Source organism: Urocitellus parryii, chromosome 3, assembly GCF_045843805.1.
Source record: "Urocitellus parryii isolate mUroPar1 chromosome 3, mUroPar1.hap1, whole genome shotgun sequence".
In the NCBI taxonomy this organism is placed as follows: Eukaryota; Metazoa; Chordata; class Mammalia; order Rodentia; family Sciuridae; genus Urocitellus; species Urocitellus parryii.
Window position 1 is genome coordinate 50,738,463 of NC_135533.1, and position 26,633 is coordinate 50,765,095.

Here is a 26,633-nt window from a genome sequence, read left to right on the forward strand (position 1 = left end):
TGATTAGTATGAGTTTTATGCCTTCTTCTTCCCATATCACACCTTAAGGTTCTAATAATAAATGAACAGTTCTGACAGCCACTGCAAGAGAAAAGGGAAAGGGAAAACTAAAATGCCTATGTAGTCTTGAGAACAAATGAATGAAACCTTGAAGAAATAATAAGTTAATATTAGACCACAATAATACTGATGAAGGAGATTTATCACATTCTGAAATCTATGTTGAAAAATTTATGCAAATGGGCAAATATTTGGGAGTTGTTTATGTGTGTCTGTTTGAAATTCTGTAAATATATTCAGAGGTTTATGCCTCTCAGGGTCAGGAAAAAAAAGTAATGATTACTATTACCATTTATTGATTATTCACTACATACAGGCATTGTGCTAAGCCCTTAAGGAAGAATTAGCTCATTAAATGCTTATGTAACACTATACAGCAGTTATGATTACTATTGCTTCCCAATGAAGGGAACACACAGGCTTGTAAAATCTAACTGACTGAACCAAAATGTCATGGCCTAAATGGAAGAGTCAGGATTTGCCTTCATGTCTATCTTTCCCAAGCTCATGCCATTGGCTACTTGTCACCGTCTTGGTTACTGAAGGATCACAAAGCAAGTGGAGAAATATTGGGAGAAGGAATAAAAGAGGAAAGAAAAAGAAGGTTAAGATATAAAGGATAATAAGGAAAAGAAGTGAGAAACGGAAGGGAATACAAAATACCAATGGCATAATTTAGACACATAATAAACATTGATAAAATATTTGTTAAATGAACATGTTTGACATATTCATATAAATTCCATAAATATGCACTCATGATTTTTCTACAACAAAATCTGTTAATTGTTCTCTTAGCTAGAGACAAAGGTAGTTCAGAAGCAAAGTTATTTTGTAGTCATGGTTTTTAAACACATCCAAAAGACTAAGAAAGCAAAGTCCCCAAACTGTAATGATTTAACCATCAGCATTAACATGAATTTTTTCATTCATATCACTCATTTTCAAACTAACTTTGTGATTAAACTTAATGTAATTATAAGAGTTAATAACCTTAAAGAGAAAAATAATCAAGGCTCCATTTTAATTTTCAGGTAGATTCTTTCTGAAGTGAAATATCACCAGAAAATAATTACCCCTAATAACATGGGAGCTATTCCATTAAATACCTTTCTTCATTTCAAAGAAAAGGTGTGTAATTTTTTAAGAAAACAGAGGAAATAATGAAAGAATGAGCCCCATTTGGTCTACTCTAGTCTTATCACATGCCCATCTCAATGGTAATGCATTTTTCCATTTGCTTTGAAAGTGGAAAAACATTCACACTCCTGTTCCTATATCCAAGAGGCTGGCACTGCTGGAAAAAAACTTGCTGATTGGAGCCATAGCAGAGGCATCCTTTCCAAAGTCTGCCCTGTTTTCACTTCCACTATTGGTCTTTCTATGCGATGCTTTTTAAGTCTGTATCTTTCTTAAGATGTTCAAGTCCTCAAACTCAGAGTACCCATCTCATCAAACACTTACTTCATTGTAGGTCTATTGATGAAATATTCTCCATGTATTGTACAATTTGTCTATCTCTTTTTAAGTACTAAGTATTAATCATCTTAAACTTATAGGAACCCTGAATATATATATATATATATTCCTCCCCCAAGGTTACACACACACACACACACACACACACACACACACAGAGTACATATACTATTATCACTATTATTTTCATCAGAGATGAGGAAATAAAGATTTAGGAAGATTTGTTTCCTTGGCCAAGATCATGATATAGTAAGTAGTAAAACTGCATTCAAACTCTGAATATAAAGCCCGTGTTTCTGATCATTGTGAAAAGTACAAGCCATTACATGCACACTCATTCAGAAATTTTTCCCATCACCTCAGATCCTCTCAGCTCCTTCATCTGTTTCCTCATCCTTTTTTTTCAGTATAATTGATTTATTCTTTTTAAATACATGACAGCGGAATACACTGCAATTCTTATTTCACATATAGAGCACAGTTTTTCATATCTTTGTATATAAAATATGCTCACACCAATTCATGTCTTATACATGTACTTTTTTTGCAATTCTTATTACACATATATACCACAATTTTTCATATCTCTGTTTGTATATAAAGTATGTTGACACCCAATTCGTGTCTTCATACATGTACTTTGTATAATAATGTCCATCACATTCCACCATCCTTGCTAAACCCCTGCCCCCTTCCTTTCCCTCCCACCCCTCTGCCCTATCTAGAATTCATCTATTCTTCCCATGCTCCCCCTCCCTACCCCCTATGAGTCAGCTTCCTTATATTAGAGAAAACATTCGACATTTTTTTTGGTGGGGGGGATTAGCTAACTTCACTTAGCATTATCTTCTCCAACACTATCCATTTACCTGCAAATGCCATGATTTTACTCTCTTTTATTACTGAGTAAAATTCCATTGTGATATATGCCACATTATTTTATCCATTCATTCACTGAAGGGTCCTCATCCTTCACTCAAGGCTCACCACAGCATCTCTATTTAGACCCATGGTTCAGCCCTCAGTCCTTAATACTGCAATCATGGCATCCTATCTGTCTCTGGGATTTTCTTATCATTTATTCCTTTGTTTTTAGTATATTATGAAGATCATAAATAATAAGAATAAATGATGGGTAAAAGAAATCCAACCTAATGGGTGAAATTGAGCAATTACAAAAAAACAACCAGAATATATCCACTGATTTGTTTCAAGCTTTTCTTTAAGGCTGGGAAAATCTTGGCATGTGTCTCTATTTTAAGGAAGGAAATGATAAAATAGTAAACTTCATCCTTCATGACTATGAAAGATATTAGACTTTAATTCCCTTATAGTCTATCACCCTACTCAGTTAGAAAACAGAAGCAGAAGTATAATTCCACTCCTAACTTTCATGATGACTTAATTTATAAGTTCAATACTTTATAACCAACTTGAAGTTCTTAATCAAAAACTAAAAAACTACTTAATTTCAAATCAGACTGCTTATTTATCTTTATGTATTCATTATTAATATATACTCTGTAAACTTTTCTTAAATTTATAAATATTTCCAGGAAATACATGTAAGCTCTTAGCTTTGAAAAATTAATTATATAAAATACCTTCAAATTATCATTGACTTCCTCCATTTTATTTCAAATTAGGTGATTATCAAAAAAGATTATTTTTAGGATCTTATAATTTTTAAATTTTTTAAGTGATTCAATCGATAATCACTTCAGCAAGTTTAACTTTGCTTTACCCATGTTTGTTAGATAAAAATTAATTATGAGGAAATTATGCATCATAACCTCAAGCAATGACATTTCATCAATTTTTCCACATACTGATCTAATTTTCTACTTACCAGAAGTAGATGAAACAAAGGCAGTGTCAATTTCATCAGTGGTATATACACTAAAATAATGAATCAGTAATCACAGTTACAAAGAAAGATCACTTGAGGAAGTTAAGATATTTCTCAACATCTCTTGGTTTCTGGCAGAGCACAGTGGTAGTACAGAGAGCCAGCTTTCAAACAGTTCTGAACCCCTTTCTCTGTAATTCACTTATCTCCATTTCCTGGGTACTTTCATTTTCCCATTTCAGATGCTATTCTCTCACCAGGACTGTTGGAGCCCACTCTTAACTTACCATCTCCTGCCTTCAATCTCACTCCCTCCCATCTTTCAATTACTGCCATAGTTATTTTTCTAAAACACTTTCTCAGCACCTACTTAGCACTTCATCATCCTGCTCAAAAAGCCTCCCTGGTTTCTTTTTGCTGGTTGTGTCACATTCAAACAACAGAGCTTAGCAAGACTTCAAATGGGCCCAAGCTTACCTTCCTAACTCATCTTCCAGCATGCACCCCTCTCCCCTCATCTCTGCAACCTATTATCATGCATTCTTCCATTATGGAAGCTTTACTTTCTTGTGCTGTGTGTGTTCTTCCCTGTCTTTCAATGATTATTAAACTGCTTTGTCTGCCAAGAATTTCTTATCCTCATCTCACCCACCTGATGAAATGTTACTTTCCATTTGTAACTCAAATCAGATATCATTTACTCTCTGTGTTGTATCCTTTATACCTATTTTATATTGTTTCCTAAATCTCAGCATTCTGTTGTTTGTGAACATCCATGTCTCTATCATATCACTAATCACTTGAATGATTGTTAGTGAAATGTTTCTGTACCTCTCTGTTAAGGAATGAAATTTGACAATTCACAAGTCCACATTTTATTAATCTTTGTGCTCTTGATGCTTAGCTCAGAGCTCTTTCATTAGGTTCCTTATAAGATTCCCAATAAAATGTATGTGGGATAAATGATTCATAAGAGATAAAAGTGAACATAAACAGGAAAGACAATAATAAAAAAAATTGATAGACATATACGTTTTTAAAATATGCCTTCACCTTATAAAAATAATCTTTATCATAAAAAGGAATATGTAGACAATTTAGAGCTAGAAGAGAGCTCTAAGCTCAGATTCAATAATTTTATATAATGCTTCTTTTTAAAAGATGAAGCTGAGAGGTTGGGATGGGCTCACACCACAGGAAGAGGGTGGCAGAGCTAGGAAGTCCAGGATCCCAGTACCCAGTCAAAGTGCTGTGCCACAGTACAACATATCATTTGTAGGTTTTAATTAAACACAAAACAAAAATATGTTTGGCTTCCTTGTTTCTTCAATAAGCATCTGAAAATATACTTATTTCAAATAATTTCCTTAGAATATATTCCTAGAATTAAGAAAATAAAGATTTAATACGCTATGATCAAATGATCATTGAAAAAAACACACTAATGCTTACTCTTACCAAGCATATTTGGAATACCCAGGATAATCACCTTTTAATAATTACATTTTATTATTACTACTCTTTTTATACTCAAGTCCCATTTATTATAGTAAGATGCCATAACAAAGAGTTAGCACCACCATATGTATTAGAAACACTGTATTATACCTTGCACATGCCTGCTCACCCTTGGAATCTGGAATTCAACTGATAATTAGCATTAAATACCAGCTATCACCTGTTTTATCATTGATGATTGAATAAGACACCTATTGTTCTCTCTGTTAATTAATATCTAGTGATTAAATTTGAAGGCTGGGTGTCAGGCATCTGTGCTCTTGGCTAACTCCAGGGTAATGAACATGTTTCCCTGTTAGTTGATTGTTTCTTAATCTTTTAAAAATGTTTTTATTAGTGTATTATAGTTATACATAACAGTGAGTTCATTTTGACAATAGTTGTGCAGTCAGGGAATATAATTTGCTCCATTTCTGTCCCCAGTACTTCCTCTTGCACTCCCCTCCTGCTTCCCCCTGCTCCCATTCCTCTCCTCTATTGACTGGCTTTTAAAAATTGTTGCTTTATAAGATATATATAAAGACAGAATGCCCTCTACAATGAAAATTATTATTATTAAGTCTTTGCAAATTTGATATATGGAAAACTGTTTCTTTGCTGATTAATTGGTTTTTCTTTGATTATTCATGAGGCTTAACCTTTTCAAATATTTATTAACATTTATAAGTTTTGACAATTGGTACCTTGGAGATGTCATAATTTATATCAATCTATGCATCTGTTTTATATTTGATATAGTAATTATTTGACATGCCTTCAATACATCATCCCTACTTTGTTTTAAAACTATGCTTATGATAATTTTTAATACTCGTTTAGCACCTCGATATTTTACTAATTTTAAGCTTATCCATTTAAATCAGATAAACTTTCCTACCTTTTTTCTTTTTGTTTTTTAACTAAACCTAAAATAAACTCCATCTTATGTGAAGAAATTGTCTCTCTCAGTTTCACTGAATTAAATAATAGAAAAAAAAATGTCCTTTCTCACTTTTTTCTTTTTTATTTGTTGTTTTTAGATATACATGACATTAGGATATATTTTTACATATTATACATATATGGGTGCAACCCATTACAATTTCGATCTATTCTTGTGGTTGAACAAAATGTGAAGTTACACTGGTCATATATTCATATCAGAGCATGGGAAAGTTATGTCTGATTCCTTCTACTATCTTTCCTATTCCCCTCCCCTGTCCCTTCCTTTCATTCCCCTTTGTCTAATACAATGAACTTCTGTACTTCCCCTCCCTAGATTTTCTCACTATCTCTTTTTTCTTGGGTCATGGAAACTTGACCACTAAGCCACATACCTAGCCCTATTCTGTATTTTATTTAGAGATAGAGTCTCACTGAGTTGCTTAGTACCTCACTTTTGCTGAGGTTGGCTTTGTACTCATGATCCTCCTGTCTCAGCCTTCTGAGCCACTGGGAATATAGGAGTACACCACTGGGCCCAGCTTTTCCCACTTACTTCTAAAGCTATAACATGATAAATTCATATGTAGATGCATATGCATGTGTAAAATTATTTAGTGTCATTATATACTTTGGGCTATTTCTGTTGTTGGGTGTTGTGTGTGTGTGTGTGTGTGTGTGTGTGTGTGTGTGTGCACACGTGCGCTGGGGATTGAACTCAGGGCCTCATGCATGCAAGGAAAGCACTCTATCAAATGAGCTATACCCCCAACCCTCTGGTTTAATTTTTATGTCTATTCTGGTACTAGTTAAATACTAGATTGATTGTTATAATTATTATAACTTAACATGTTGCTTAAATGTAAATGTTTGGTAGGAATAGTGTTTTCTTCAAATTCATCTTTTTATGCACTTATTCTCATCATTAAAATTTAAAATAATATTTATCTAAAATTCCAGAACATACACCTTTTTAATTTTTTTTTAATTGCACTGAGCACAAATACAAATTTACTCAGAAAGGATTAACATTTTTTATATAATTAGCTCTGCATCCATCAACAAGGACTCTCCATTTTTCAAATGTGTTGCACATCTGTCAACAAAGCTGTCTTCATATAGGTCTTTCATATATTTCATTCAATTTGTTGCAAAATACTTTAAATATTTTGTGCAAAGGAAACAGAGCTCAATTACATATAAGTTAAGTCAATGACTTCTTACTGGTACATAGAAAGTTCTTAATATTTTCATATTAATTTTAATATGGATTGGATTATCTTTCTAAAATAAGTAATTTTAATTTTTTTTTAAATTTATTATCCTTAGAGCAGATTATTTGAATATAATAATGATACTAATTTTCCTTTTTAGTGGTAATTTTTGTTATTTTTGTTTCATGCTTTATTATATTGGTTAAAATATATAGAATATTAATAATAGGGTTATAGTTCTAATCCATCTACTTAATAGAAACAGCTATAAGTATATAATTATAGATGCAGTTATACTTTATCATATTAAACTTTTATTCCCTTCCTAGTTTGTTTTGTACTTATAATAGAAATGAGGGTTATATTTTAATCAAATGACTTTAAATCATATTATGAAATGCTAATTATTTTATTTGACCTATTAGCATGGTTGTAGTACATTTCCCAATATGAAGCTATACTATTTCTTTAGATAGCTTAAGTGTATTTTATGCAAATGTATTTCCTTGAGAACAGACTAAAGTGTTCAGAGGATTCTCAAAATTGTATAACTCAACATTTTGAGCTAAGTTTTTAAGATCAAAAAGGTTTCTTAAGAAACAAAAAAAGCAAATGTTGATAAATGCCATCTTTGTACCAGTCCCTGAGGTCTAGAAGATTGAGCATTGAAATGGTGGGACAGTAAGATTTAGGGGCTACCTCACCTCACTTGGTGTCAGGAAATTCAACGCATGTGAGGCTGACCTCACAAACCCACAAAGCTGATCGCTCTCTGGTGTTCTCACAGATATTCTGATTCTTAAAGGGGTTTTCATTAATCTTATGAAGCTCATAGGGCCTCTGACCCTCCTTGCTTCTGGTAGGTAGGTACCAGTCCTCTTAGTTTTCCACCTCTCTGCTCCATCTGTTATAACTTTCCCCATAAATTGCTTAGAGGAACTTCCAAAATAGCCTCTTCATCCTCAAGGCAGGACTCATGACAACCAAATTTGTACTACTTGCTCCTGGACACTGATAATTTGGAGCAGAACTGATACCCAACCAAAGTTTTTTAATGAGATTCAAGCTTCCACATAGTTGGAATTGAGAGTTTGAAAAAAATCCTTAGTGTCAGCAGGTGTCCTGAACCAAGAATGGCTAAATTCTAGCAGTGTAGGATGGCTCTGTGCACCACCAGAGAGCTAAAAGTAGAGAGAATCAGTACAAAGAGAACCAGATGGTGCAGAGACACATACAGAAAGATGTTTGAGTTTCTGTCAGGTTTACCTTTCCTAGAACCAGTTCTTTTCTTAGACCCTTTTATATTCTGCTATGGTTTTTCTTGACACATGCTCATAAATTCTATCAGCATAATTAAGCAAGCTTAAATTGCTTTTTGTTACCTGCAATCAAACAAACCAAATTAATATGCCATTAGGCTTGACTCACTCCTGACATGAGCTCAACTATAGGTAAAAGGAATGGAGAGATATCTCAGGAATTCTGCCCAACACTTTTTCTTTATGATAAATAAGGTTTTCATAGCAACAGAAGAATCTTTGATTCCGTACAAGATGTACAGTATTAATATTTTATTGCCTTGGAGTAAGGAGTTGACATAGTTGCTTAAGTTCCTAAAAAAAAAAAAAAAAAATCTGAACTCCTTTTCTTTATGTTTTTCTTTTGATAGGTCTTAGGATTTAAAAAATTTATAGAAATAGCATTTTGTTCAAATAGTAGCAATAAAAGTAATCCTAAAAAGTCAAGTCGTTGTTTTCCTCTGGCTTCCCAAGTAGAGAAGAGAGGTTGAGAAAACTTGTAAGGAAAACGCGAGTGATTCTAAGCCTGTCATGATTCTGAATGTGCTTGCAATACAGATTCAGGAGATGGGAAAGTAAAATTTTCCAGCAATGATAAAAAAAATAGTTTGAGTATTAAAAATCAATCAAACCTCCATTGTAGCTTATGTTTTTGTTGCCAAAAGTAACTTAAGTTTTTTAGTTTAGTAATCTGACTAAATATTTCACCTTTAGTAATTTCTGAGAGACAAATTTTGAACTGAAATACTAATGTTTTATCATTATAGTTCTCTTATACTCTTCACATTGTCAAACAATACTCTGGAAGAAACATGATTTTTTAAACTGAGTGTCTTGAAACCACTGCTTAAGTAGGCATACCACATCCCTGCTTACAATCTCAGCAAGACTAAATTTTAAACATGATTCCCTTTTACACCAATGGCCTTTGCAGCATTCAGCAGCTTGTACTGCTTTATCTCCTGCTCTTATAGTCTTCCTCGAAACATGACATAGTTTTACTATCTTGACTAGAAGGGACCACAAAAAGCGATATATGCCCATATTAATGTCAAAAAGAAACAGTTTAAAGCCCTCATATTAATGTGAAATAGTTTAACATCATCCACACAGAAATAGCACTTCAGCACAGTCACTATTCAATATTTAACTGGGCACTGCTAAATAATTTCATGCAATGGGTTAAGTTTTGTTGTTGTTGTTGTTTTGTTTTGTTTTTTCTTTTGAGAGAACATCATGTAGTTCACTGATCCTGATAGGAACTGTAAGCCACATTGTACAACACTGGAAGTAGCCCTGGGAAGCCCATTGTTTGACAACTGATAACAGTATGCTAAGACCTTTCCAGTGTATAGTATATTTTTTGTATTACGTATGGTAAGCAGCGCTGGGTCTAGCTGAGCACATCTGGGCTCTTCAGGAAATTAAAACTGGTCCTGAGGAATATGTGGTGTGGCCAAAAGCCCCTGCATTTCCAATCTTTAGGAAATAGGCTGGCTGTCCCCCAGATGAGAACAATTGTTGTCACCAACACAACCCACTCCACAAGGATCCAGTGAACAATGCAACATAGTTGTTTGCTAGATTTCCAAAAACAAATTCCAAACATCTACTTACAGTACAATTCCTGCAAAGAGCAATGATATGTAAGTCTGCGGGACAGAAGTAAGTTCCTTATACAGCTACTGGTACCCTTCAAGGTAACACCAAGTCCAGCGAGTAAAACTGAGAAGTGTATTGGCCAGAGTTACGCCAATCCCTTCAACCCAGCAGCTCTTACTTCAACTGATCAAAATGTCAGATTTATGAGTAGGAAGTTAAATTTTTTTAAAAAGAGTATAAGGAAGATGTTCTTCATTTATTCTTCTCAGAGTACGGTTCATCCCACATCATCAGAGTGCAAAAGAGTTACAAATCTAGATCAAGAAAAGGTCTTCCTCCTCCTTGAAAACACCTTTAATGAAGTAGCTTTGGTTTTCTAAACATTACATTTCTTAGTTTTGATTGTGGGTACAGGTGCAAAATAGCTGAAGAGAAGGTTTTGACTTTTTCTGTATGATTTTGTTAAATAGCATTGCTCACTTGACTGTCAAAACGCCATATGATACTTTTTCTTGTAGAAATAATTTCCAAGAAAATTTATTCTCTTTTGAAAAACAGACTTGTTCTTATCACATAATTTTCATTGCAGGTCCCTTTGTGCTTTGACTGCATAGGAAGCTCAGAACTAACACAGGCCCTTATTTGGGTTACAATATTCATTTCTTCCTCCTGTAATAGTTTTGATGATGGTATATTCCTATTCTCTTTTATTTTTAAACAGGCAAAATATTAATGATGAATGACCATTAATAGATAAACCAATAATGAAATAAAACAATGATGAACATCCTGAAAATTGAGGGAAATCAAGAGAATTATATAGTCCATGATAATTTGCCTATGTTCAGGCCTCTCTCCCTTTATCATCAGCTATTGGAATACAGGCAAATCTAAAGCCTTGCAAAATAAATCTCTAAGGAGCTCAAAGAAATTCAAGTTCATACAGTAAAATTCAAGTATTTTCCATGACTCTTCTCCATAGTGTACTTAATATTGCATCAGACAGAGTACTGTTGTACTTCAGTAGGTTCCTATTATTTTTCAGATAAGAGCAAACATTAGGAATTGCCTAAAAGACCTCACATGGTCTCATATCACTCTGTCTATGGCTCCATCTTAGACATGAAGCTCCTTAAGATTTCACCTGTTTATAACTCCCTAGATCAGAGAAATTTCCCTCACTATAAATACTAATTCCAGCACCTCTCCCTTTGCAGAATTCATTGTAGGTAATATAATTATAGTTTGGGGGTATTTACTTGACTGGTTATCTAAGTTCACAAAAAAAAAACAAATTCTAAATTCCCATGACTCACCAGTAATATATGTTTAGCACCTATCATATTGCTGAGCAAAGCATATATGCTCAATTAAACATCTTGACTGAATTAATGAAGTGTTATATTTGCTTCTCTGTCCATATTGGATTGAAAGAAAGCAGATTATGGAAGGAATCATGCCTAAAGGCAAGAACAGCAGCGCCAAATTCTGATAATCTAGCAGGGGAAATAAAACCTGTGCAAAGTGGACAAGAGAACTCAGAGATCATTGGTGTCTAGAGGCAAATTCTGTTAATAGCCATTAGACATGCAGACATTCTTTAATAGTCCATAATAGCACAATTATATTATAGTATGGTGTAATAATTGGAGTCATCAAGGAAGGGTTAGGTTTTGATCTATGGTTAAGATAAAAGGGAAATTAGTAATTCACCTTTAAAATGCTTTCATCAGTGCTTCTTGAAAAGATTTCCCTTTCTGAAGGTGAGCCTCACTAATTGAGAAAATTTCCTCATTTGCATTCTACTTCCTACTTCCTAACACTAATGGATAAATGAAGTGTTCCCAACCTCACATTAGTGTAAATAACTTTACACTGTAACAATCCTCTTGCTCAGTTTGATAACTGCATGAAAATTATTTTCAAACGTTTTCCTTAGTGTTTATATTAACCAAAGAATTAATGCCATGTAATGATTCTCAAATATTTCTGCTAGAAAGGAGAATATTATGTGTTGAATGGAAACCAAATTCTGCCTTATGTTGCCTGAGAAAAAGCAAAATAAGAAGTTTCCACTTGAATTCTAAATTGAAGATGACCTTGTGCTGTTTTGAGAAAGGCTGGCAGCGGAGGTCACTGGAGTGCATTGTGATGGACAGTGCCGCGCTGTGCGTGGCTTGGAGGCATGTCCATTGTTCGGATTACAGCCAAACTGAAAGAATTAGACAGCTCAGAGCATTCTATCATTTCATTTGAAAATAATGGTCAAAGTCATGGGCAGCAACCATTACAACTCTCATGAAAGAACAGCAGCATTCAATAATTCCATCACTTCAGACAGGGTAGTTTGGCTCTTCTCTACCTAATACTATGAAACCAGGACATTCTATAACAGCTTCTTGTGACAGTCACAGAAGTAAGATTTCTTCTTCTACAGTAGAAAAATCCTATCTACACAGCATTGTATGCAGCTCTTTGCTTCCAACTGACTAAATCATTGAGAGAAACACAAGGAAAGAAAAGAAGTCACAGAAACTCAACACTCTTAAGAATATAAATATAGAGCCACTCCAGATCATCCATTTTCTTCAAGTCAATTTACTGTTTAAAAACCTTAAAATGAGTTTCAAAACAAAACGTCTATAATCTTTTCTCTAATAATGGCATGAACAAAACATTTTCAAATAAATCTAATCTGTCGTCAATGGTTTTGAATGAGCCTTCTAAGTTGTTTCTGAAATAGCAATATTTAAGTAGAATATTTTGATTGATAGAGGCTTATTTTTAACTTTTGCTTCTTTCAGAAGCAGATTAATGGTAACATAAAAAAAAATATGTTGAGATTTAAAAGCAGGTGGAAAAACTCACACTTCTGATTAAAAAGGAGAACTGTTTCTAATCCTGTGCTTTCCACTCTGCCTGAGTATCTTCTATATATAGGGGGGACAAAAGCATCCTGTCACTTCTAAAGCATTTAGAGACCACACAAAAAAAGTTGCAACTTACCGTTAAAATTTACAGCCCTAATATAACCAAGTAGCTCCTTCCCATCAATGGTGCTCATCCGTGGGCAAAGGCCGATGTATCCAGGACAGAGATCTTTGTGCATATTGTGCAGGGCATAAGCCATGGAATACACTGCATCGATTACAAATTGGACTTTCCCTTCCTGTTCATAAGATGAATCCCGAGCAATTCGCTCTAGTCCTGCAAAATAAAAGGAAAAACCATCACTTGACATTGACAGATTTCAATAAAAGATGGCATTAGCACAAACATTTCCATCGTTGGAGGCACTTAGTATGTTTACCGAAATACAAATCATTAGATTTTACTTCTGATTAATTCCACATTATTGAGTTTTGTTTGTTTTGTTTTGTTTCAGTGCTGGAGATCAAATCCAGGGACCTGCACATGCTAAACAAGCACTCTACCATGGAGTTGTATCCCCAGCCTCCCAGCCAGGTGGTTTGTTTTGTTTTATTGGTTTTAGTGCCAGGGATTGAACCCAATGGCCCTTAACCACTGAACCAAATCCCCAGTACTTTTTATTTTGAGACAGGGTCTCCCTAAGTTGCAAAGGTTGACTTTGAACTTTGCAGTCCACCTGCCTCTGCCTCCCAAACCACTGGGATTATATATAGGTGGGCACCACTGCACCCGGCATCCCATTTAGGTTTTTAAATTGGGTATTGAATTTGTTTCTTTAAAAAGAGCGGAAATTATTGCATTAGTAACAAAAAGATAAAATATAGAGAAGTATAGTTTCATTATCTGTATTTCCACCTTATTAAATTCCATTATATCGTACATTGTAGTAATTATATAACATTTTGATAGTGACTAGATCTTTTAAGTAAAAGGTAGAGAATGTCATCTCTCTGAGCTCCAAGAGCATCATATTTTATTAGCGGCTAAAACTAAGTAACTAAGTTCTTGGAGGGGAGCGGCTGGGGTTGTAGCTCAGCACTTGCTTCACCCATGTGAGGCACTGGGTTCAATCCTCAGCACCACATAAAAATAAGTAAAAAAAAATAAAAATATTGTGTCCACCCATAAATAAATTTTTTTAAAAAAAAGTAAGTTCTTCCCCCTTCTTATCTGTTCTTGTTTTGAATATGCTGTATTTGGGAGCTTTTTTATAACTATTATATGACAATGTATTGTTAAATGACTCCAGTTATCTTTAAAAGAATCATTCAATTTATTTTCTCTTTGATCTCAATTTTCTATTTAAATTTTCTATTAAAAAGATGTAGATCTCTCAAAATGAATGTCAAAGTAATTGTGCCTACGTTTAGGCAAATTTAGGGCTGAGAATTGTCATTGGATAATACTTTTAGGCTGGTCTGGAAGCAGAGATTTTTTTTTTTAATGGAAGGTAAATTAGAGCTCAACTATGGTTCAATGTACTTATTTTGAAGATGAGGAAACTGAGACACATGGAGATTATACTTATAGTTCTATGGGTTACATAAAGATTTGTGAAACATTCCCAGGTATCAGACTGAAAACACAATATTTTCACCTTCCCTAGGGGAAAAAACATTAGTGGACAAGAAGAATTGGGAGGCATTCAAGAAAGAATTACAATAAGACCTAAAGGGTTCATTAAGGGAACAAAAACAGAGCTTCTTCCACATCCTCCCCCAAACTTATGCATCAGTAACATTTGGAGAAAGAAAAATCAAGTACTTTAAACTTTCCAATGGATGTTAGTTCCTAATCTACAATAAATCCAACAAATATTTGTTATTTTAATAATGCAAAGATCTGCTGAATTTAGAGTTGAATTCAAATGGCTATTTTAATATTTGGTATTTATATTCTCATAAAACCAGTTACTTTCTTCAGTTATTCATTTTTATTCATCCTGCCAATCATTGGGTATACCCCCCCACCTCACCCATGATGCCCCATCTCAATCAATCACCTGTGACACTCTGTTCCTTTCAGTGCTGCTGACTGTGTTCTAGTCTCCATAGTCCATCATGATACTCCTCCCCTTTAACATGGATTTTCTGATTTTTCTCATGTCTCAACTACCCTTTCTGCAAGGCTATTTCTAACCTTAGAATCTATTCATTATCAACACTGTCAATTATTCCTATTTCTATGGTCTAGAAATATAAATTGGAATCCAAAATGTTGTTATGAGTCCAAAACAATAGAATCAATTTATGGTAATCAATTTAATTCATTTTGGAAATTAGTTCTTTGGAAGGTTAGTTTTCTATGCCTTTCTTATCATCTAATTGCCAGGCTCACATTTTCAATCACCTATCATATGTCTAGGTAGTCTGATTCTAAGTCACACTCAATGTCCAAACTCAGGCAATCATTGTAGGGAACTGCATTATTATTTCCCTGAAACTTCCTATTGAGACTTTTGTAGGTTTGGAGACAAAGATGATCAGTTCACACAAAGTTTCAAAAGGCATGTTCTCTCCTTCAGTTTACCCTAGTTGCATAATCTGAGCTCACATCCATGCAGAAATAGGAATGCTGTTCTGACCCTTTCACCCCTTTCAGCTCTTGCTTAAAATTTTACTCCCACAATTTTAACCTTAAAATAGACTACTCATAAGTAAATATTTAAGAATAGTTACAGACACTAAATAGATCCAGCTATTTTTAATAGACACTTATCTATTACCAACTGTTCTGGTAAATTTCAGGACTGAGCAGTTTCTCAGGACATGGCACTGAAACCTAAACAGTCCTGAAAAAGCCAGGATGGTTACTTATTAAAAAAAAAAATTATAAGTACTTGTAAGATAGGTTCCTGAGTCTAGATGGATATCCCTGGGTGTCATTGACATTGCATCACTGAACCCAATGACTAAAAAGGAAGACAGTGAAGCCCAGAGCATTTGTTCCCATGCTAAGTCATCTACATACAGATTCCTGAGTGACACCACCCTAGATTGGCCACATCAGAACTTCCTGACTTGAGCATGAGGAGAATCTGTCATTTCAAACACTGCCCCAGACTACTCTGAGGAATAGCTTTTGGAAACCACTACCCTTCAATATCCTATACTTTAAAGTAGCAATATAAATTTACTGTTTAGAGATTACTTTTATGATATTAGAGTATCAAAATGAAAATAATTTTTTTCATGGTATGTGCAACTAGAAGAAAACCTCATCAAACCCCTCCCACTTTTAGAAAAAGACCATGCAGCTGTCCCTCAGTTTCTCTGGGAAATTGGTTCCAGAACCCCAGCAGATACATTGTTCAGGGATGCCCAAGTCCCTCTTATAAAATGGTGTAGTATTTGTAAATACCCATCCTTTATATTGTCTGTAGATTACTTGTGATATCTAATACAATATAAATGCTATATGAACAGTTATACTACAGTATTTGGGGGATAAAGACAAGAAAATCTAACCTGTTTATATTTTATACAGATGAATTTTTTAAAAATATTTTGGGGGCTGGGGATGTGCTCAAGTGATAGTGCGCTCGCCTGGCATATGCGGGGCACTGGGTTTGATCCTCAGCACCACGTAAATATAAAATAAAGATGTGGTGTCCACCGAAAACTAAAAAATAAATATTCAAAAACTTCTCTCTCTCTTTAAAAAAAATATATTTCTGATCCATGGTTAATTCAATCTCCAGATGTAAAACATGTGGATAAGAAAGGTAATGGTATAATTCCCAGTATCTATATATTTCAAAACTTCTATCATGTCCTTAGACACACATAGAGGCCTGGAGCTGGTTTCAAATAGATGCTAGAAAGATATGAATGATCTATAAATTAAAAAAAACTCTAAGGAAAGGAATAGAAAATGAAGAGATGGGTCAGTGGAGAACATAGGGAAAAGCTTAAGCACAAGGAGAAAAAAAAAAAAAAACACCTGTGCAGGGACTTTTTTAAACAGAGATGTCTAACATTCCAGGTTAAAGCTAATTAGATCACTGCTCTGTCAATCTCTCCACTATACACACACACACACACACACACACACACACACACACTCTCTCTCCTCCTTTGTAAATATTGCTGTTTAATCTAATTTTGCTTTCTTCTGTTGGCTTTAAAGAAAAGGGAGGGTGAAGGATGTCTATGTTTCCATTTCTAAAGAGTGAAGTGTGGACAACAAGCACAGAACTGGCAGAAAACACCTGAGCCAAACTGTTTCAAAGGAAGCAGTGACCGTGAGAACATGAAGGAATTTGGAAATTTCACAACATCCATGGGACACACATTCAGAGCTAGAAAAATACAAATATTTTATATTTTTAAATTTTCTGTATCCCCCAAATGTCCTGTATTTAATATATTATAATTTTATTTTAATGCTATTATAATCTCTCTGTCGATCTATAAAGATACTCCTTATCATTTAATAATGAAGATAAATTTATATACAACCCTTTCCTGATTAATTGTAATAAAACAACTTCAACATAATAGGCATAATACTCTTCTTCAGCTCATCTTTAAAAAAAAAGGTTCAACTTCATATATAATGGATTTATATGCATTCTTAAATTCCACACCACTTTATTAAAGGGAATTATTTAATTTTCCCTATTCAAACCATTTATTTTCTTGGCTAGTTATAAAATCCAACTTGTTTGAGTGAAGATTCACTATATCCAAATTGTGCAGTTTCTAAAGTAAAAATTCAGAAGTCTGTCTAGTGACTGGTATCACATATGAATCCATAGACACCATGAATCATTTTATATAAGCCAATGTAAGCACATGGAAACAAATGGAAATGAGGTAGGACAGAAGACAGGACAGGTAGGAAGCAGGAATGTGGGGCAACACTAGAGTGGCCACAATTTAAATTCTAGATTTCAAGTCCACTTTTGTATGGACTTAAAGTCTCAATTTAAAAGTCACTTTCACATACCTTGACCAGAAAAAAAACACCATTAAATCATTTATTAGATCTTATCCACAGGTGCACTAATATATCAAAGAAGAAAAGAAATCCCAGCCCAGTAATGGTCGACATGTCCGGTTACCTATGAAAGGAGAACTAAAAATACCCTTAGGTGATTTTACACATGTAAGTGTGCCTAACAGGCAGCTGATTCATTCCTCTCCAAAGCCTGTACTCCTCCTGTCTCTCAGATGTGTGCACTTCTTTCTTTCACTTAGTAAATTTAATCTGCACCTCACTTTGACCCATCCTTAAGTTCCTTTCTGCAAGGACATCAAGGAACCTCACTGAGTTGAGGTTCACCGTCATTTGGGGAGAACTCCTCAGGTGTGATAAAGACTGAAAGAGACTCTTTAAATTAAAATAGAAATAGTATATTTCTCTTCAGATTCATCTAAAGATGAGGTATTTGTCTGTTCACTAAACATGAGCCTCATGATAATACTTAAGATTTTACTGCAGCTAGAGGTGGATCTTCACTTCCTATATCTTATTCCCTTATTCATCCGAAAGAGGAGTTTAGGAAGCGGACAGGAACTTATCAACTTAATTTGCTGTAAACTTTCATTATGCCATAGTTTTTAAAGTTAGCATTAATGTATTGCTATAAAGTGCTAAATATTGTCAAAGGCTGTAGGTCAGCCATCCATTTAAAACATCACTGATTGTAAAGTTGTGATGTGTTTTAGTGTATAGCTTAAAATTAACAACATATAGCAAAGCATTTGCACCATGGGAGATGGAGTCAGCCTCATAAATTTTACAGCAAGACTGCTTGATGCTTACATTAATTAAATCTCAAACTTCTCACTCTACTTCATGTTCCCAGGAAATATGGGAAATTCTTATTAGTCCAAGAAATACCACATGTACTTCAGTTTAGGTTTTCACATGCCATGGTGCATCTTCTTGGCTTTTGTTAGGTCTATATAAAGTCAAACCAGCTCAAGATTGCAAAGCTTTGTATACAGTAAAATGTGGGTGCCTAAGAAGGGCTCAATAGGAATTTTAAACTCTTTGATGCACAAAGTATTGTTGGAGAGCTCTGCTTTCTAAGAATTTCCCATTTCTTGGGCTGGTATTCAGTTTTCTAAACTGAAATGTCAGATGGCTGTTTTCATTTTCCTGAAATTAATCATACAAAATTTCCAATATTAATGTGGTGATGGTCTAATAAACAGCAGTCAATTCAGGGCTGAAAGAGGAGGAGGAGGAAGAGGAGAAAGAGGAGGAGGAGGAGGAGAAATAGTCTTGTCAGTTGCTTAATTCACATGAAATCAAACATCCAGTTGATTGCATTGTTTTATTACTGACTCTGTTTGGGGTATAAATAATCTCAGACTCTAAGTTACAACTGTAGGTTAGAAAATATTTTTTCTTTTCTTAACTTCTGACTTTTTCTTGAGTATGGAGAAATTGTTTTAAACAATTACATCATTTTCTTGGAGTTGCTGTGGGGACAATGGTAAGTGGAAGGAGAAAATTTGTAAACTTTACATGAATAAATACATTAATATGTAGGACTGGATTTAAAAGCCATTCTGAATTCTGCAAGAGTTCCATGACTAACTTGTGATAACCAAGAATAAGGCTTTCATGCTTCATCTGTGCTTTCCCAATACTGCACATATATGTTGTAATTGCATAGCACAGTGACACTTAAATCAGTGAGAATCTTGCCAAAAAACTGTACTGTGAACTAAAGAGTAATTGTCATCAAGTAAGCAAACATAGCTCATTTTTTGCTGAATGCAATCTGATTTGAGTTCAAAGATATAATAAATGCATCTTGGGGAAGGAACTTGAGCAGCATGCTCAATTACACAGGAATGTCTCCTGAGAACCAGGCTACCCACATAAATATGTACCCCACACACTGCAGGGGCATGAAATCATGGACCCTGAGATAAAGAAGAAAGAAAAATTGATGGAAGCAGCTGACCCTGACAGAGAACTGAACTGACAGTAGACCAGTAGGGTCCAGTTGGATCCCCACTGGACAACTTGAAACATGTGTAGCACCAGACACATTCCTGAACCTTACTCTACCCGGTTTCACCTGGGAACATAGCCTACCCAGGCCTCCATGATGGGGTTCTCCCTCTATCAGCCTTGTCCACTGGTGCTAACCACCTATCTGTGCCACCATAAGGTTCTTAACTTTAGCATGAGGTCTCCAAACCACAGGACCTCAATCAGCTGTCCACTCTGTGACTCTTCACTCTGGTTCAGATGCTTCCTTCCCAGCTTCCAAGTCTCAAGTCACCAATTTTGTTTTTCAGTTTAACAACTTAGATTAGATCATGGAGTGTCTCTAAATGCTAGGCACAAATATTGAATACTATTCACTTGAAACAGAGAGCCATCGTCAACACCTAAGATTATTGCTGAGAATGAACTGCAAAGTGAATTGAAGTAAGCATAAGTTAAAGGTAGAGATGCAAATTAGGCAGACCACATGAAAAATGGAAATAGGATGAGATAGCAGAAATTAAAAGTACAGGAGTAAGAGAAAACATATTTCAGATATACATGTTTGTTAATATTTAAAGAGTATACTAGCACAAGTATCAAAAGTATGAAAGTATAAAAATAATGTAAGCTTTTACAGAAATGCTAATAAATGTATTTCAATACAATGTATTTCAGTACATTGCAAAAAAATTTTGAGCAATTTTCCAAACTACAAAAAAAATTTATCTTGCTTGTGAATTTTGGCCATGCATTTGTGATAAAATCCGCAAAAAAGGGCTGAAATTCACAAGTAAGATGATTGGGTATTTATGATGAAAGACAAAGATAATGAAGTTTATAAATTCATACTTACAAAATGATAATAGTGTATTTTAGCCTTGGAGGTATGTGTGTTTATGTCTCTAAAGGATTTCTCTATGAAAATAACAAGTTCAAAGGAGAATTCCACACCTACAGTTTTGCTTCTTGGATTCTATGTAGGCTTTGTCAAGGACCTGTAGAGACAGGTGTTTTGGGCTAATGAATTCATTTGAGCCTCTGCCTTACCTATTTACAAAGGGCAGAGGAAATTGGAAGGTAAGGGTCCTTTGCTGAAAATCACCTGCTCTCTACCTTCTTCTGTAATTTAAATGCAGTAGCAAGAACTGAAGGCTCTCAACTGCTTGAGGACACATCAGGAAACACTTGTAAATCAACCACTGAAGAGCTCTAGATCAGCTCACAATAACTTCTCTCCTTTGTGCCTGGCAGGAAGTGGAAAGTGCTTTAGGCAGGTGCCAGGTGTCCCCTTCAGGTGTTAAAATATCCATGAAATGCCCTAGGGTTTCTAAAACACTGAGAAACCTAAAGTAAGTGGCAAATAAGATTAAGAGCTTATCTTCAGGCAAAACAACCAGTTTAAAAGAAAGACTTTACAGGAGAGCAAGTTATTTCACAGATAGATCTCTAAGTCCCTAAAGAAAGAAAAGGCTGTTTGATTAAATCCGGTCATTTGCATTTTTCTACATAATCATCTTAGAGAGTACATATAAGAGACAAAGTATGATTCAAACAATGAATAAAACTATTGCTGATGGTGAAGTTTCTCTCTTTAAAGTATATTAAAGACATCCTTCTTGAGTTAGTCAGTTTTGAATCACTGTGACCAAAATACCTGACAAGGACAACTTAGAGGAGGGAAAGTTTATTTGGGGCTCAGGGTTTCAGTAGTCTCAGTCCATATACAGCACATGCCATTGCTCCGGGCCTAAGGTGAGGCAGCTCATCATGCCAGAAGGGCATGGCAGAGGAAAGCACGGGTAACCAGTAAACAGAGGGAGAGGGAAAGAGAGCAGGAAGGGGCGACAGGAAAGATAAGCCCCCCCCAGGGGATGCCCTCAGTAACCCACCTCCTCAGGCCATGCTCCATCCACCTACAGCTACCACCCAGTTATTCCATTCAAACTAGATGGACACATGAGATTTCAGCTCTCACAGTAATCATTTCACCTCTGAACATTCCTACATTAACACAGGAGCTTTTGAGGGACAGCTCATATCTGTATCATAACACCCTTCTACAGATGAATTCAAATTTTCCTGTCAGAATTTCCTGTCAGATGAGACTTCTAATGTTTCCCTATCCAATATGTTACAGTCACTATAGACCCTATGGCTTGGCTTAGGATTTGCCTTTCAAAAATAAATTTCTTTTCTTTTCCTAATTATAAAAGTAACACATGGTTTGACTAGAAAATAAAATTTTATAAGAAAGAAAGTAAAGAACATGCATTAGCTCCCATCTTAGCCACCATATGCACATCGCTCTGGTGCTTTTCTACCTTTCTTTCTCTGCCTCTTTAAACATTGTGATACGCTCTTTTTTAAATGTTGTATTCACTTTGCTGATGTAAGAACTTACCTATATTTTCCTGTAGGAAAACTATCATTTTTAATATTGTCTTTAATCTTTAAGATGCTCATATAACCTTTAGTTATTTAATGGACTTAGATCTTTTCATCTAATTCTTTCTTGATTCTTGGGGCAGGGAAGAGGTCCCAAATATTTTTCCAAATAGTAAGCTAATTCTCCCAGTACTATTTGTTGAATGTATACTTTGTCCCATTAATGTATGTAAAGTCACTTTTAATACTTATCAAACTCTTATAAATTCTGGGATATATATCTGGAGTCCCTGCTCTACCCATTTGTCTCTTGGTATGTCAATACTGTGATTTTATGATGTTAGATCACATCATTGGTTCATTGGTTCTATCATACTCTTATTTTAAAATATTTCTTTACAAGTCTTACTACTTCAAGAAATTGTGTCTTTCATTAGGATTGTATCCATTTATAAAATTAATTGAAGGAGATTTGACAAACTTACAGTATTGAATTCCCTTTTGAGAACATTAATTATCTGAATATATTCAAATCTTTTGGAATCCTCAGTAACAATATATCACCCACATTATTTCTTTTTAAGTTAATGCTTTGATATTTCATATTTTGTATCTCTACAAAAGAAGAATATTTTATTTGATTTGTAATTGGTTATTCTTGGCATAATTCATAAATTTTGATTCACTTTTAATGCTCAAAATTTTATTCTCCTATTCTTTAAATTCCATGCCTCCCAGAAGGCACAGATTAGGTTGTGTTTCTTCTATATAACAAAGGAAAAATGCAAAAGAGTAAGGGTTCCAGAATGAGACTGATGAAGATTTTAGACCCTGCTTTGGAATCTTATATTCTTCACTCATAAAATGAGAATTTCTACCATTTGTGTGTGTGATGGTTGTGAGAATTAAATGAGATAATATAGGATATCCAGGCCATTATGTAGTAAATAGTAACCATTATAAAGTGTTATATTTAACTTCTATAATGTGCAACATTTTTCCAACCACACAAATGTAAAAACTTGCAACAGAAAGTGAAACCAGGTATTCAGATTTGTATATTCATTCAATAAAGACGAAAAAAAGGTAATTTAGTTTAGTGGTTAGGAACACCCACACTGTATCCCATCTTCCTGGGTTCAGATCTTAGCTTCACCATTTATTAGTTATGGGACTTTGAGTAAGTCCCTTAACCTGTTATGTTTCAGTGTGCTTAACTGTAAAATGGGGATAATAGTGGTATCTCCCCCATAGGGTGGCTGTCATAATGAACGAGTCAATGTATATGACAGTCTAAAGAGGATGTGAAAAGCCACAGGCACTACATAAGATGATGCCATTTTTCTTATAATCATCTTACTATCATCACTCATTAAGCTTTGTGATATACTAAGTACCGAGTGGGATACAAACAAAAACTGACCTGTCCCTTGGGTCATAGAGTGACACCAGAGCTAAGATCTGGAGGATAAATGGGAGTGAATTAAGTAAGCAAGGTACATAGAAAGAGTACAAGAGCAGGTGACAGCAATGGCAAAAGCCCAGTAATGGGGAGCAGAACAGCACAAAGGGTCAAAACAAGGCCAAGGAGGCTGAGACTGAGGCAGCAGGCTCTCTCAGAGGAGGGCCAAGAGGAGACCAGACAGAGACCCTGCCAGCTACACAGAGTCAATTTATCTTTTTCCTAAGAACAATGGAAGCCATAGAAAGGTGGCATAACCTGATTCCCTATTCAGAAATAGCACTAGGTCTGGAGACCAGATAAGAAGGAGGAAAGCATAGTTGGGAAGGTCATTCGGGAGGTAATTTCATAGATTGGACAGGAGTGTACAGTGGCATGGGCTCAGGTAGTAATGAAGAAGGAGAAACATGAAAGCACTTGAGACTATTAGAAGATAAAATTAACAGGATTTGGATATGAGAGCTGAAGCAAAGAGTGGTGCTAAAAGTGACTTCTAGGTTCCTGGTTTCTATATTTGCATCAGTCCTGATGCTGTTCAGTGAGCTAGGCAAGACTGTCTACACCAGAAACGTGGTGTCCCAGTAAGAACTTCACACTGGCCTAATGGGCAATCAACACAGTGTGTCTCTTCCTATTGAGACAGGTCAATGAACTTCTACTAGCCGTCTCTTCCTAAAACTCCGGGTGCGCTCTTGACACTATGAGACTACTCTGTCTGACTTGTAGCATTTGTATGTTCAGATTTAAGGATCCAACATTGGGTTGTCCTTAGTCAATTATTAACAAACTTCTTGGATATAGGGTATGGTGCAGGAATTGGGGAAGGAGGTGGCATAAGAGTTGTTTCCATGACAGACATGGTTCAATGGCTGACTTCAGGGTGGGGAGGCAGCTCAGGGATACAGCACTTGCCTACCATGCATGAGGCCCTGAGTCCAATCCCCAATGACACACACACACACACACACACACACACAGAGAGAGAGAGAGAGAGAGAGAGAGAGAGAGAGAGAGAGAGAAACAAAACAAAACTGACTTCAATCATCTCATTTGCACATTCCTAGTATCATTCTCTTACTAAATATGATAGTCTGCCTTTAATATAAACATAGGAAAATATAACTCTTCTCCTCTCCTCTCTAATTCTACCTTCTGATTCCTCTACACTGTTGTTTGTTTTCAAATGTTGTCAACAATGAAGGAATATCACTGCAGAAGACATGTTACCAGACCCTAGAACTGGTAATTCACAAAATAGGAATGCCCATAAAAAATGACTTAGAAAACCATCCCCATCTGCTTTCTCTATACTTTGTGACATACTCTATGAGTGTTTCTTGAAATCATTGTATAATACATTTTCAAAATTAAGTGAAATCAAGCACATCACAAATAGTAACAGGAAGCAAGGTTTCTTAAAACCTTTATTTCAGTAATGAGATAGGTGTTCTGTGTTGTCATACACCATAAATTATTAATCTAGAAGGTAGTTTTAAAACATTTGAAACTCACTAACTTGTTTTAATTCTCTTATTTTACAAATGCTGAAACTTGGACCAAGAGACCAAGTGAGTTTCCCAGTTCCAGCAGATCATGGCAGAGCCAGGAAAGGACCCCTGAGTTACTTAATACCATGACTTTCCCTTTATGACATGGTGCTTCTTTTTGGCCACACTTTCTTTCTTGTTTTAATTACATTCCATCAATGATAAGTAAAATTCAAAGGAGTCTCTAAATGATATTTCCCATGAGGAATTAAAAACCTTGAAGGAATAAGTGAATTATGGAGAGATGAATAACAGGAAGGTATAAGTTATGTGAAAGTTGTCTCAATCCAATGGGAAACTGTATCAGGGAAAACCAATAGCAGAGAACTACGTTTTTTGGTTGACCTGGCAGAAATCAAAGAATTTTGTAATAAATACTTAAATTTTAAAAGAACAAAGACTAAAAATAGATTAACTATAAGATGCATATACTTAAAATAAAAATTTGATAGTATCTGTGTGTAGTACTGGAGCACTCAGATGAAACAGGAAAACAATTGTTGAATGTAGAGCACAGTCAAATCCTCTGGATGACTGACTAGGTCTTTCACTTTTCTTCCCAATTTTAGGGGTCACTGCACAGGCATAGGTATAATGCCAGCGCCTGATTAAAGCGGGTCGCAATCTGTCTGGGAGGGTTTCAGTGCCATCCTTCACAGGGACAGGGACCAGACAAGATGACCTCTCTTGTTGCCTTCCAATTAATTCAGGTGCCCTCTGCTTCTATCAGACATCTTCAGGGAGGATGCAAACTGAACCCTCACTCCAAATCCTCAACAGGGATCAGTCAACGCAGAGGCTGCAGACTGTTTAGTGGATAAGCAGGATTCATCTTGCAGTTATAATTTTTTGATTTATAGCTTGTTTCCAAGTATTAGTTCCCTAATAATCTAAACTCCATGGAGCACAGGGGCTGGATCTAACTCCTCTGAGCTCTTGCTGGTCCTGGTACAGCACCCTAATACATTTTAAACTAATGTCAATGTTTGTAAACTGACCTTCTTGATAAAGAAGTATATATAAATAAGATAGTCCTAATTATCTTTCCATAGGCTCTTGTTCACTTCCAATATTCTATGAAGTACCATGCTAGGAAGCTATTATAAGACATATTAAAGTACAACTATAAAACATTGGTCAAATAAACTAAATCTATATCTTCTGTTTTTATGTTCATCAAAGATAGTCAGAAGGAGTATTTATTTTTGTTTGTTCTTTTGCGGGGGGGGGGGGCAGCTATTCCTCTTCAAATGGACTAGCAGGACAATTTCCATAATAGAGGAAATAGATCATCTGAGACTAACCACCTTAGACAGTGTTGAAACAACAGATCCAAGATGAGGTGAGTGCTTACATGACAGCTCATTGCAAACGCTCATAAATCAGCAACCTGTGGTTGTATTTCAACAC

The 26,633-nt window shown here is 35.2% G+C and overlaps 1 protein-coding gene across 1 annotated transcript in view; it reads right to left on the bottom strand.

The window, feature by feature from the left end:
- Positions 1 to 26,633, bottom strand: part of Grm8 (glutamate metabotropic receptor 8) — a 738,202-nt gene that overhangs the window by 248,965 nt on the left and 462,604 nt on the right. Inside the window, exon 6 of the mRNA XM_077796710.1 lies at positions 12,948 to 13,148. Coding sequence (XP_077652836.1) covers positions 12,948 to 13,148 — 201 coding nt within the window. The remainder of the gene's footprint in view (positions 1 to 12,947; positions 13,149 to 26,633) is intronic.